This window comes from Pochonia chlamydosporia, chromosome 7 (genome assembly GCF_001653235.2).
Source record: "Pochonia chlamydosporia 170 chromosome 7, whole genome shotgun sequence".
Taxonomy (NCBI): Eukaryota; Fungi; Ascomycota; class Sordariomycetes; order Hypocreales; family Clavicipitaceae; genus Pochonia; species Pochonia chlamydosporia.
In genome coordinates, this window is record NC_035796.1 from 2,973,707 (window position 1) to 2,986,815 (window position 13,109).

The following is a 13,109-nucleotide window of genomic DNA, read 5'->3' on the forward strand; positions in this document are numbered from 1 at the left end:
ATGACATTGATTAAATAGAATTCATGGATTCGTGTTGATAACTCGATCTGCGGCTACGTGGAGGTGCTATGGCTGAGGGACAACCTTCTCGATCTTCCCACTGGTGACATCATAAATGTATCCAGAAATTGGCACATCGAGAACCAGTGGACTCTTTTTTAGGATTTGGATGTCATCCAGAACACTCTTCTTCAAGTCGGCAAATGGGAGAAATGAGATGTGGTCCACATCCTCTCCCAACTCATTTCTAACCTTTGTACGAAGGTGGTCGTCCGAGAATGTCAACATTCCGCAATCGGTCTGTGTCGTGTATGTTAGAGCAAATAAGACAAATTGGTGCCGCCCACTGCGATTTATTGGCTTACATGATGTAATATCACAATTTCTCTCGTCCCGAGCAGCTGTTGTGATATAACAACCGAACGCAGGGCCTCGATTGTCCGGCCACCAGCATTCCGAATGACGTGAGCGTCCCCTTCGGAGAGGCCTAAAACTTTGGCAGGATCAAGTCGTGCGTCCATACAGGCGACAACAGCCACCTTGCTAACGATGGCAAAATATTTTATTAGATCGAAACCCTGATCGTAAGCGCTCGGAGGCATGCAAATTGCGACGTCTGCTTACCGTCCTGGTGGCAAGGGTAGGCTGCCTTTGTCAAATGTCGCCGCATACTGCTTGTTAGCGGCTTCAAACTCGACACTGACAGACATTATTTCAGGCTCAATTAGTGTCAAGCTTTAAATTTTTAAGTTGCATTCGTTCTATCAAGGTTCCCCTTGCACGCAGACATGGCTTATATACCTAGCCAGCTTGGGAGGAATCGATCAATCCTTCAAATCCTCGGAGCTCATGAGGACGCGGGGTCTAAAGTCGCCATCTCAAACAACTCTGTCGCAATCCTACTTTGGCTTCATGATCGAGCGGATGCCCACAATGCCGAACCAATAGGGCCGATGCCGAAACGCCCACCCATATGCCTCATCATTTACTATCCGAGCTGGCTGGACTCGTAGGCGAACTTGCCGATGAAATGGCTGTTGTAGCAGGTTTGAAACATGACCCATTTCAGACCATGCTTGTTTTATGAAGAGGTAGCAGACGAGGACAAATATTGGTAGTTGCGACGATCGGTCTCCCACTAGTTGTATGCCAATTCGTAGACCCCAATTTCATTAATAAGGAATCGGCTATTAATGCTCTCGTTTGCGTTTTGTGATCGTGTGATAGTAGCTGCCTTGTCTGAAGACTGGGGTTGAACAATAACATCGAAACAAATAGCATCGCGCTCTAACATAATTATTTCTGCGTTTGGGACACGGTATCCTTGAGGCAAGTCTCTACCTCTGTCGGTTCATCTGTGACTACTTGACGCGCGTTCGCCAATCAGCCAAGCCAGGCAATACCAAGTCCCAACCCTCAGTATTTTATACTCTTCCATTGGGGCCCGGATCATGTCGGGACTCATCGTTAATCCTCTATTATCCCCGTGCGAACCACCTTATCTACGATTCGTCATATGCGTCCGAGTAAGGGATGCTTTCTGCTACCAGAAACGATATAAACAAATTAGTTACCCCCTTCGTTATTCTTCTCGTCAAGTGCAATACACAGCGCTACCATCAGTGCCATATCAACTCCAGGAGCAACTACCAATGCATAAGTCTGGTTGCTGGTGAAGATTTCTCGAGCTTTGAGAAGCTTGCGATCAATTCTAGCAACGGTAGCGCCAGTTCGCTCACAAACAATATTGGCGCTTGTATCTAACCAATTCCCCGTCATGGTAAGTGTCTCCGGCTGTCCGCTGAAGGAAGTGAATTCGGCTGTGGCTTTGGAGCCAATTACTGCCACTGAAAGTCAGATAGGTTTATGTTGTACCGGAGGTATTCTGACTCACACTTGATGGAACTCTTAACTGAAAGAAATTTCTTCCCGTTAGGATCTTCCGCAACATAAGTCGAATGAAGGTGAAAGTGCTCCTTCACAATGTCGTACAGGTGATTGTTATGCATGTCGTACACAGATTTGCGACCTGAGATGGTCATGTGGCGTCCTTTGATCTTCATGAATGCGTTTCCTTGCGTATTGGTAATGTCAAAACTGTCTCCGGATAAAGACAATACCTTTTCTTTGAGGATCAATGTCTCGGTCGTCTTGGCGATGAAATTCTGGAAGACGCCAATCGCCCCGGGAACAGGTGGAAGTTCGGCCATATCGCGTGAGGCAGTTAGGGTCAGTTAAGCGATGATAGATATGAAGCTTGCTACGATGCTAATGATCAAAAAATAGACAAGTCCTAATTGACGGAAAGACGCTTATGTGTAGAGATTCGATACAGAGTTTGGTGTTGGGTTGCAATGAATGATGTCAGTGTGCAACTTTCAAGTGTTGTGTTGCGCTCAAAGGGTGGATGGATTCAGCTTGCCATGCAACACCCTGGGTCAAGTGACTTCAATGTTTGGCTGCGAGATGGGCCAACATCAGCACTAATGCAGAGAATCGACTATGACCGGCTCTAAGGACAGTGTTTTGATTCATTCAGCGCCCGTGCATTGTCCTTCGTCCTTACATGTCAAGTCCATCGCATTACAAGCGCCGCAAAATATATCCGCTCTCAGCGACAGCTCAATGCTAGCTTGCGTCAAAGAAGCCAAGCGTCAATCCTGTGACTCCTGTGCCAGATTGACCATGCTACACATTCTCAGCCCGAACATGGCGCAGCAAGATTTGATGAGCATTGAAGCCCGTTGGTACAGTATGTCAATCGTGTCTTTATGGCTCTTCCAGTGGTTTATTGGCTCTCAACTGTGTCCACAGTGGACTTGTCGCCTCCTGTCCGATCTACGCAACATTGAATGGTCCAACTGATTTCCAATCCATGGGACACACTTCCATTAAACAAATATGTGTTCTATGCTCAACCACCGAACCCACAATATATATTATTTCGAACTTCTGAATTCTCGTCTACATTGGCACTAGAACCGCCCTGAAGTGTATCTGACCGCTCTCTAGCCTGTCCATGGCTTCCGTGATCCCTTTCTCGTTCATTGGGAATTTCTCGATTATGGGCTTTACATTGTGAAACGCTGCAAACTGCAGCATTTGTCGATGTACCCCACGAGATGCCACCAATGCGCCTTGCACGCGGACGCCGTGTAGCAAAAGACCCATGTAAGGCAGGGAAAGATTTCCCGTTGATGCGGACAACGGATATATGCAGGACCTTGGAGCCATCAGAGGCATAACTTTCTCCCACTCTGGTTGAACTGATGTGGTCACAAGCAAACGATTGATCAGCCAGCTATCACCACGTACTTGGCTGTCAAGGTCCTTCGATACGAGAAACTTGTGTGCACCCAGTCCTGCAGCTTCTTCTTGTTTCCTGTCCGACCCAGAGAGAACAACGACACGGCATCCCATCTTTGCAGCAAACTGAATGGCCAAATGACCAAGCCCTCCAACACCCATAATACCAACTGTGTCGGTAGGCTTTACTCCTTGCAGAGCAGTATAAACAGTTGCACCACCACATTGGAGCGGCGCTGCATGTTCATCACTTAGAGTCTCCGGAATAGGGTGTAAGAATGCCTCTCGCCAAATTGCATGACTTGCAAAGCTGCCCTGGTCCACGGTCCTGCTACCGCCGTAAATGGAACGCTCTTTGCAGTATATTTCTGCATTGTCTAAGCATTCAAGGCAGTGACCGCAGCTGTCAGTTTCATATCCCCAGCCAACTCGATCACCCTTCTTGAGGTACTTGACACCCGGTCCGAGGTCAACCACAATGCCAACGCCTTCATGTCCCAGCACCATATCTCTCTTCCGCTGGTAGTCAAAGTTAGAACAACAATCAAACAAAACTGACTAGAACCAACTTACATAGTGTAAATCTAGTTTAAATATTTACAGATTAGTAAACAAGCGATATTGAACGGGCACAGGTTATAGTGGCATACCTGTGCCACAGACACCGGAAGCTGTAACACTGATAAGGACAGAGTCGCCTTCAAGCACATCCGGCTTCGTGGTAATGCTTTTAAGCACGCGCCCATCATTTGAGCCTCTAAATACCGTGAAAGAAGGCATTGTAAGACGTATTGGCCAGGTAAGCAAGTTCACCGGCGCCCATACTAAACATTACAGAGTGCAGATCCGAACACCAACACTCAGACTTGTTGCAAGGTTATATATGCACAAGTAGCGCCCCGCTTATCAAATTGGCTCGAGTGCCGAATGTGCCGGTTTGTGCAGACACGTACGGAGGAGTGTGTCAGAGACTTTGCCAACGCCGTGGCTCTGCTGGTCTAGGCGCGTAGTGCATTATCAGTGTGGGCGACCTAAGACACTTGCGGGTTGTGAGCTTAAAATGAACACGGTCGGCAGAATGGCCGAAATGACGCTGGTTCCTTAAGTGTTGCTATGTAGTCACGACAGGCCAAGCGCTCCTCTTGATCACACTGTCCATTGTTACTAGGGTCTAGACGGAGGAATACCAACAGCATGCTGCATTTTCTCAGACTTCCTGCTGGCACCTAACTGAGGGAAGGACAGGAAAATGAGCCAGATTCACCCCACAAGCCTCACAAAGATCGCACAAATGTGTCTGCATGAAACCACTTACAAACTAGTTGCAAACTTTAAATCTAATGGTCTAAACCACCCACCCTCAGTCTACGACCCCAGTCTCTAACCGTTTAAGCAGTCTTACATATAAAATTGAAAACTATGTGTTTCATGTTAGAATTGTTAGAATAATTGTTTTGTTTTCTTCCACGTCAAAATTAACAAATACACTGCTAAAATCCGGCTGGAAGAGACATGTACAGGTATATTGCTTAGGTGAAAAACGAACAAACTCTATCCAAGAGAATTAGTACTCGTAACTGGCAGCTCTCTACTGTTCTCAACAGACATCTAATATCATGAGACTAAGATAGTCACCCAATCAACTGACTGTGTGAGTCCCGTTGCTACAGGGTTACTGCCAGTAATTTGACGAGGCCCGAGTTGTAAGGTCCATGGCGACAGTGGGGATTATGCTCTGATCAGTAATTGTCCTAAGCACTTTGCCATCAAAAAAGAGAGATACATGATTAGAGCTATACTGAAATGTAGCGTGATGATACGTCTCATCATAGAGATTAACACCTGTATCGACTTTCTCAGATCTCCCGTGGCCACTTTTAGCGCTTTCGAATAGCATCTGGGTGTTGGTAAAGCTTTGGGTCAGTTGTATACCCAAAGTTGATCTCACTGTATCAATTTTGCGAAGGCCCGTCATCCTAAAGCGCAATCCCCCACCAGACAGCCTGTCGTGGTCGGCTCGTCAAGGAGAAGAACGAAGAGAAAGGCCCTGAGGTAAATCGCCAACCAGAGCAGCGGCTTTTACACCACATCTTAGCTGCATTGGGTGGCTGCCCCGAGTGGAGGTTGAAGCGTGCTTTGCCACCCTGGATAACTGGACATGAGTACTCGCATACCCAGTCGGATCGATTAAAGGTGTTAAAAATCGTCTCTAAACGATAGGGTGGAACTGTGCGCTGCGAGCTAATGGTATAGGTTTGAATAGAGGGTGCGATAAGCAAGATGCTAACACAACGTATAAACATCTTAGTTAAGAGAAGTTTAGGTCTTTCAGACTTTAATTACTGTGCTGATAATATTTTTATCTTTCGCGCATTACACAGCAGACTCTAGATCTTTCCATTTCTCAATATTCTGCTAACTGCAGTCTTAGCGTTTATTACTCGTTCCTAAAAGCACGAGCTAAATAATACCCTAAGAACGTCCCAATAAACTAAGCTTTTACTGTGGATGTTATGCCAAATAGTCTTCTAGTTTAACTAGACTAAAGCGCTATTAGGGAAGGTATGCTACCTTCTGCTAATGCAAATTAGAATACATTAGTCAAGTAGTATAGCGGCTTTTTTAATATGTTAGCCTCTTAATGTAAGGAAGAACTAAAGCTTAGTTGCTTAACTATTTTGTGTTAAATAACATTAGAAACCTATAGAGACTACTAGCTACAGTTTCTGATTCCATTCCCCTAGGTGCCACAGGTTTAATCAGGTTTAACTTCTGATATTTTAGACGATTTTGCATGTTATGCAGATCGTGACATGTTTTATTATCCCATTGTGGCAGCCTTTTCGGGGTGCATTCTGGGGTGTTATGTGGACAGATATCAATTGATATCTTGGGAAGCTCTCTGGTACTACAGGGAATAGTACTACACTGGCTAATGTATCACTGCTATCGTATTCTAACTGGGATCTTGGGAAGTACCTCGGCTCAGTCACAAGCTGCATGAAACTTGGCCACTCAGGTGCTAAGCAATGGGGCTTGACCCCGCGTCCGTCTGGTGTGCCGACTTGTCAACTATTATGGTGACGTGGAGACAGAACCACGGATGATGATTAATTGTGAGGCGGTTCAGCTCTGACTTCTCGTGGGCCAGCCTTGCATCTCTCTCCCCCGTAATTGTTCCTTTTCACCCTAGGCAGGACTGTATTGTAAAGTCAAAATGGCATTCTATCAAAATGTACATCCTGTGCGGCTGCTAGTACTAGTAGCTACTGTCCTGGGTACGGTTGCACTCGTTGGCATGGCCATTCGTCGTTCAATAATCCGTCGCCGATTTGCTACCAGCAAAGGATGTCAACCGATTGCTAAATCTTGCAATAGAGACCCCCTCCTGGGAATTGATATCATGCGTGCTAATCTCCGCGCCGCTAAAGAGCATAGAGCTCTCGAAGTTAGTCGTCAGCGATATTATCAGTTCGGCAACACATTTATGTCAAGGCAGTTGCTGAGCCGCGCAATCATGACCGTGGAACCTGAGAACGTGAAAACAATCCTGGCCCTGAACTTTAAGGATTATGGTATTGGGCATCGTCTAGAGCGATTCGGACCGCTTCTTGGGGCGGGAATATTTGATACTGATGGTGATCATTGGGCAGCATCCCGTGCCCTTATCAGACCAAACTTCACCCGAGATCAAGTTGCGGACTTGGCAGAGTTCGAAAAGCTGATGCAGGACCTATTTGCGCTAATCCCAAGAGATGGGGAGACGGTTGTAGATCTCCAAGACCTGTTTTTTCGGTACACAATCGATTCGGCCACCGAATTCCTATTCGGGCAGTCAGTCGGCAGTCTGAAAAAGTCGTCACAATCCGAGCCGGACTTCGCACAGGCATTCAACTATGCACAGGAGGCAATTAGAATGCGAAACATACTGGGTCCGCTATCTAGGTTCTACAATGACCCTAAGGCGGATAGATGCAATAAGCTCTGTCGTGAATTCGCTCAACAGTTTGTTGACGAAGCTGTTCGTGCCGTTCAGGACACTGGGAGTTCCAACGAGAAAGACACCACAACGGGTACCCCTAGGCTAACAGGTCAGAAGTACGTCTTCTCGCATGAATTAGCCCGGCGGACATCTGATAAACGTCGCATCTTGGACGAGCTTATGAACGTGTTGCTAGCTGGCCGAGACACTACGGCCAGCCTTTTAAGTAACATGTTCTTTATGCTGGCAAAGCACCCAACTGTTTGGGAAAAGTTGCGAAAAGAAATTGGAGGCTTAGATGGTCGATTGCCAACGTATGAGGAACTCCGCAATCTCAAGTATCTTAAGTGCTGCATGAACGAATGTAAGACTACATGGCCAACCTATTTTCTTTTCACGCGCACTCGCTATCTTCCAAGTCTTTGCTAACAACGTTTATTAGCTCTAAGGCTTCACCCAGTCGTACCGGTTAATGCACGTGAGGCATTGCGAGATACAATTTTGCCCGTGGGTGGTGGCGAGGACGGTCGTTCGCCAGTCTTTGTAGCAAAGGGAACACGGGTTGCATATAATATATATGCAATGCACCGACGCGTGGACTTTTACGGCAAAGATGCAGATAAGTTTCGACCAGAGCGCTGGGAAGATGGGCAGCTGCAACCACGCTGGGAGTATCTACCATTTAACGGTGGCCCGCGAATCTGTGTTGGCCAGCAATACGCTCTTACCGAGGTTGGGTATGTTACGGTTCGTCTGGCTCAGGAGTTCAAGACGCTTCAAAGCAAAGATCCTGGCCCTTGGGAAGAGTCATTAACGTTAACCCTATGTTCTCGAAATGGTACAAAGGTTTGTCTTACGCCAGCATAAATGGCCCTATCTTTCTTAAACTCTTTGGTAACTAAAGCCGCCTGTCTTTATATACATTTGTTTGTATTCGTAATTCTCTGTCTTTAAATGCATACACATAGCATTTCGAAGAAAGGGACATGGATGATATTGTTTGTTATTTTGGTGACCGGTGACCAAATTACCTGAAAGCTTAACCCTGGGATTCTTGTGGACTATTAAATCCACCTTCATTTGCTACCATATACAAGCCTTCCGCTGTGACATATGGGAAAGAACAAAAGTTCCTTGGCGAAATGCGGGAGGGGATCAAACCTTGTAAATCCAGCTTAGCACTGCGACCTTGCGTTTGCCAATCTTTTGCTTTTCTGGTACATACTACCATTATCCCACTAATGCCGAGTTTTCTGACAATGTGATAAATTTTGGCATAATCGCGTCAACGGAAAACCAAGCTTATAACTTACCGTTTTAGGTAGGTGTGTAATACATTTGCTTTGATAGGCAGATTGAGTAACAGAGTTGCCTTAAGCATGTCTAGGTAGATACGCTTTTTTCAAGGTGCTCTATAGTACTTGGTATGATATAAATAGCTGGGACACATAACGTACATATTCTAAACTCAAGTGTAACGTCTTGTGAGTGCTTGTGGGATAGCCGATATTACCAATCTGATCGATTACGGTTTTCGTATGTTACCTTGGTTAGTACTCAGTCCTATAAAACAGACAACATAAAGGTTTGCAAGCTCGGCATTGTAACACATCCTGGAGGATCCCTTATAGTACGATTAGCATACTGACAATTCTTGAGTCCCCAGAAACCTTACAATGTACGTCTTTGTAGCCCTAACTACTGTTCTCGCATATGGCCTCGTCGCGTGTCACCCAGGCGAAGACCACGTCGCGGAGTTGCTAGCACGCGGAGAGTTTCTCCAGCATCACATAGCCAACTTGGACCATTGTGCTGCAGATCTCCAAGCTGCTGGTGTCGAGAAGCGCAGCATACAGCGCAGGCTACACACAACAAAGTTGTTACGCGAGAAGCGTGGATTGATTGGTAGACAACAGGAGGGGAATTCTAATAGCTGGTACGCAATTGAAGAAGATCATGATGTTGTCTTCCGGTCCACGGCGTCTTGTGTCCTAGCTCCCGAGGAGATGGTTGGGCCGTACTGCAAGTCTATACTACCCCCCAACGATAATGCAATACTAACCTAAGATAATAGATGTCGCTGGAGAAAGCATCAGGTCCGACATCATCGAGAATCAACAGGGCATTCCCATGGAGATCGATGTTCAATTTATTGATGCAACCACATGCAAACCAGCCATTGGCAAATACGTTGACGTCTGGCGTAAGTACCAGCCCGGACTTTCTCAGTTAAAAGCTTCCCGTCAGCTTACCAACAGACTGACTTATGCAGAGGCTAATGCTACCGGAGTTTATGGTGGCGTAATTAACCCAGAAAATGGCAACGGTCCTTCGGACCCAAGCAACTCACGGAAAACCTTTTTGCGTGGAATTCAGAAAACTGATAATGATGGGGTCGTGAAATTTTCTACAATCTTCCCAGGCCATTACGTCGGGCGCACAATTCACATTCATGTGATGTTGCACCCAAATGCACAACCGTACCCCAATGGCACGATTATTGACACTACTGCAGCATACGTCGGCCAGATGTATTTCGACCAGAGTCTTATCAACTCTGTTAGGCGTCGCCCACCCTACTCTCAAAATCGTAATCCACTTACACCGAACAGTCAGGATTTCATTCTGCAGCAAGATTTACGGCAGGGTGGTAACCCCTTTGTGCAGTACAAGATGATAGGAAGCCGTCTTGAAGATGGTGTCCTCGCCTGGTTAACATATGGCATCAATCCTGCTAAACGAACTCGTGTAACGCCGGTTGCGACAAGGAGAGGACTACAGCCACGAGAGACATCCATGGTCGCCTCAGAAATAAAGCGAGATTAGTTTTCGCTATCAGTAACAAAGTACAGACAGCCAACTCGGAGCCGGGTAACTGGTCAGATGTCCACAGTTAAACTCTCATTTAGTCTCAAAGAATTATATTTGGTTGCTCTGGTAAAAATCCAGTTCTCTGTAAAGACCACCACGTATTATAGCTCTAGTCTACCAGTCCTAGGACGTGCATTGTGCTACTAGATTCAAGGCATCATCCACGGCTAAGGACAATTCTGCGACTGTTCTCTCGTCCCTTGGCAATGTATGCCCCTTGCCATGGTCGAAAAGCATCGCAGTTTCCGAATCGCAAACGTTGAAAAGGGCCACTGCTCCGTGGATGTAAGGATCTTTGCTGCCAACGATGTGCAAAGTTGGAATTTCAATGAGATGCTCATGTTCGTCAGCTAGGATACACTCAACCCTCTCCCCTTTGATGAATACCGGTGGCCACCCGGAAAAGAAAACACCAAACTTATCGACTTGCGTTAGCAACAACTTTGGCAGCCTGTAATAGGTTTTATAGAGTCTTACATTCAAACGACGATCTCTACCCTCTTCACGACACCTTCGCTGCTCCTCTAGTATGAGTGTGGCCGCCACCGTAGCTCCCTCCGAGTATCCAAGTATGCCCTAATAAACAGTTAGTATACGATTTCGGTAAAGAGAATACTTAATGCACGGTCTTGAGCGCTCAATATACACCATAAACACGAAAAAAGAAAGTATAGCCTACATCAATTTCGGGGTCCTCGTCTATTAACCTGAACAAGCGATCTATCGTGGTGGTGACATTCTTGGACGGCCAAGTAGAACCAACAACAAGCTTTCGAATGGAATCCTCGGCCGATTCACCTTCCGGCATGTCTCTGATCTTGAACATCATGTCATCCAGCGCTGTTATGCCGTCAAAATCGATAAACCTGTACAGCCCGTTATTGCCAAAGTAACTCTCGTAGCCCTCTGGTGGTGTGGCGCTGTGTGCACCATTAATCCAGGTAAAATCTAAATTCTTTACGTCGCCAACTGCATTAAGAAAAGGAGCTAGCTGGATACGAAATGTCTGCGCATGCATTTTAACAGTGAGTGACCTCCCGTATATTGTCTTTGCCACAGGAATGGGAAACTCACATCGGCGTTGCCGTAGGCACCGTGGAGGCAAAGGAGCTTCATGCTAGGATATGATGTAGCCTATGCAAATTTTACACCAAAAACTGAGGCCTATTTTGCAGGATCGTGAAAATGGTGAAGTGAGTTACCAAGAAGGCTCGCTCTGGCTAGCGGGAGCTGCTACTTATCGTTCCATTAGTAGGATAATTCTGCACCTTGAGGGGAGGAAATATGGGTATCGATTGCCAATGATGAGTCCTGTGAGAGGTCTCAGACAGGCGTTATCCGCGTTCATCTAACCACATGTAGTTTGTGAGCAGTAAAATTACACAGTCTCGGCCCTTAAACGGCAAGACTGTTATTCTGGGCCAAGTAGTACCGCACCCAGCTGAGGTGTGGAATGCTGCCGAACACAAAACTTTTGGCAAAGTGGCAATATTGAATTACAACTCTGCATCAGCAACGCCGTGTCTTATACGCATCAGGAAAGCAATTAGATGCAGTAAAACACTTCTGGCTTTGATAGATTTCAATTGTGATGACCACTATTAACGTGGATGGAGGCGCACTAATACCTGAAGTTTGAGACATTCAGATGATTGAAGGCGTGCTCTACCTTGTCTCGCACACGCCCTCGCGTCTAGCAAACAATGTGGCGCTATTGCCATAACCAACACATGCTTATGAGTTGGGCTGAATTCGGAAACTTAAGGAACTTATCGCCTTAGAGTCCCTGCCTACTTTACAATAAACTAGTTGTATATTGTTCTACCCTCACCTTGTCCGTTTAAGGCAAAAAACATCAGGAACAAGTGTGACAGTGAAAGGCAGTTTGGCACGGTCTCTATATGACGTCAAGGAAGGTATACAGGTCAAGTTTAGTAGGTCATTATGAGCTAATACTGGACACACATGTGTGATAGGTACAACGCTGTGAGTTTGTTCTCAGCAATGTCTACTATTCACAGCAACGAACCAGGCTCAGATTTTCAGAATACATGCCTCCATGTAATACAGTGCTCCGGACTAAGGCTAAGCCGCGTACTAGTCACAGACTTTTATGGCATCCTACCAGTATCAGACGTATGTTGTCACTTACAGTTGTTGAAAAAAAAAAAAAAAAACACCAGATTGTATCTGGTATATTTTGGAATTATCCACTCGGATATGCTTTCCTTGATCCGGCCATGTTTGCATCCAGCCTGGCCCCGGCCTAAAACTGCCCTGTATTACTCAGATGAACATTTCATTTTTCATGGACATTAATTCTGTCTCGGCCCTACCAGCCAGAGCAACACCCCAGGGCAACCCTGGCGGGCCCATTTAGGACTAGCAAGGGAGGTATCAATGCTGAATGCGGAGCTTTCCTCCGTGCAGGACAAAGCCAAGTGGGTCATAGGCAGGACATATCTGTGACGACTGGAATGTTCAGAACCATCGCATGGGCGCGTCTTTGGTGTTTTGATGTTCCCGGGATGGTGTCCGAGCGAAATCGGCATATGTAGACAAGCAAACGCACTAAGATCTGCATCAAAAAGAATCCAGGTGGAACAAAGTATAGCTTCAACCCATACTCGTCCAACCCATACAAAATGGTAACTATGAAATGTTCACTCGGTTGGTCTCTGAATCTTCGGCGACTGTGGGGCCAATAAATGCCTGTCAAGCACCGCAGCTAGCACAGGCTCGTGATATATTATTCCACTCTATGGCCCCGTGTACTCGCCGAGGAAATCTGGGAAACTAACGAGGGCTAGTGGTGTCCGTATTAATACTTCATCACGCAATTTGAAGATAACAAACAAATCAGGAAATGAATCTTGCCACGAACAGCGAAACTCAGAATTACAGTGCAACTTCCGAGAAGCATTAAACAAGACCCCATGCTAGGAGTAAA

The 13,109-nt window shown here is 46.2% G+C and overlaps 5 protein-coding genes across 5 annotated transcripts; 1 reads left to right on the top strand and 4 right to left on the bottom strand.

Moving 5' to 3' along the window:
• Window positions 1-66: 66 nt before the first annotated feature.
• VFPPC_09262 (carbonic anhydrase) lies at window positions 67-710 on the bottom strand (the record flags this gene model as incomplete). The annotated part of the gene is made up of 3 exons (XM_018287827.1): window positions 67-300; window positions 366-543; window positions 625-710. The coding sequence occupies 3 exons, from the start codon at window positions 708-710 to the stop codon at window positions 67-69; spliced, it is 498 nt and encodes a 165-aa protein (XP_018139119.1).
• Window positions 711-1,566: 856 nt separating this feature from the next.
• Window positions 1,567-2,210, bottom strand: VFPPC_09261 (hypothetical protein; the record flags this gene model as incomplete). The annotated part of the gene is made up of 2 exons (XM_018287826.1): window positions 1,567-1,841; window positions 1,895-2,210. The coding sequence occupies 2 exons, from the start codon at window positions 2,208-2,210 to the stop codon at window positions 1,567-1,569; spliced, it is 591 nt and encodes a 196-aa protein (XP_018139118.1).
• Window positions 2,211-2,964: 754 nt separating this feature from the next.
• Window positions 2,965-4,086, bottom strand: VFPPC_09260 (NADP-dependent alcohol dehydrogenase; the record flags this gene model as incomplete). Its single annotated transcript, XM_018287825.1, has 3 exons — window positions 2,965-3,825; window positions 3,880-3,890; window positions 3,957-4,086. The coding sequence occupies 3 exons, from the start codon at window positions 4,084-4,086 to the stop codon at window positions 2,965-2,967; spliced, it is 1,002 nt and encodes a 333-aa protein (XP_018139117.1).
• A 2,437-nt stretch (window positions 4,087-6,523) lies between these two features.
• VFPPC_09259 (n-alkane-inducible cytochrome P450) lies at window positions 6,524-10,114 on the top strand (the record flags this gene model as incomplete). The annotated part of the gene is made up of 5 exons (XM_018287824.1): window positions 6,524-7,652; window positions 7,731-8,025; window positions 8,955-9,193; window positions 9,363-9,491; window positions 9,561-10,114. The coding sequence occupies 5 exons, from the start codon at window positions 6,524-6,526 to the stop codon at window positions 10,112-10,114; spliced, it is 2,346 nt and encodes a 781-aa protein (XP_018139116.1).
• Window positions 10,115-10,282: 168 nt separating this feature from the next.
• Window positions 10,283-11,275, bottom strand: VFPPC_09257 (hypothetical protein; the record flags this gene model as incomplete). Its single annotated transcript, XM_018287823.1, has 4 exons — window positions 10,283-10,576; window positions 10,637-10,735; window positions 10,839-11,165; window positions 11,234-11,275. 4 exons carry the CDS (start codon window positions 11,273-11,275, stop codon window positions 10,283-10,285), a joined length of 762 nt encoding a protein of 253 aa, XP_018139115.1.
• Window positions 11,276-13,109: the final 1,834 nt, after the last annotated feature.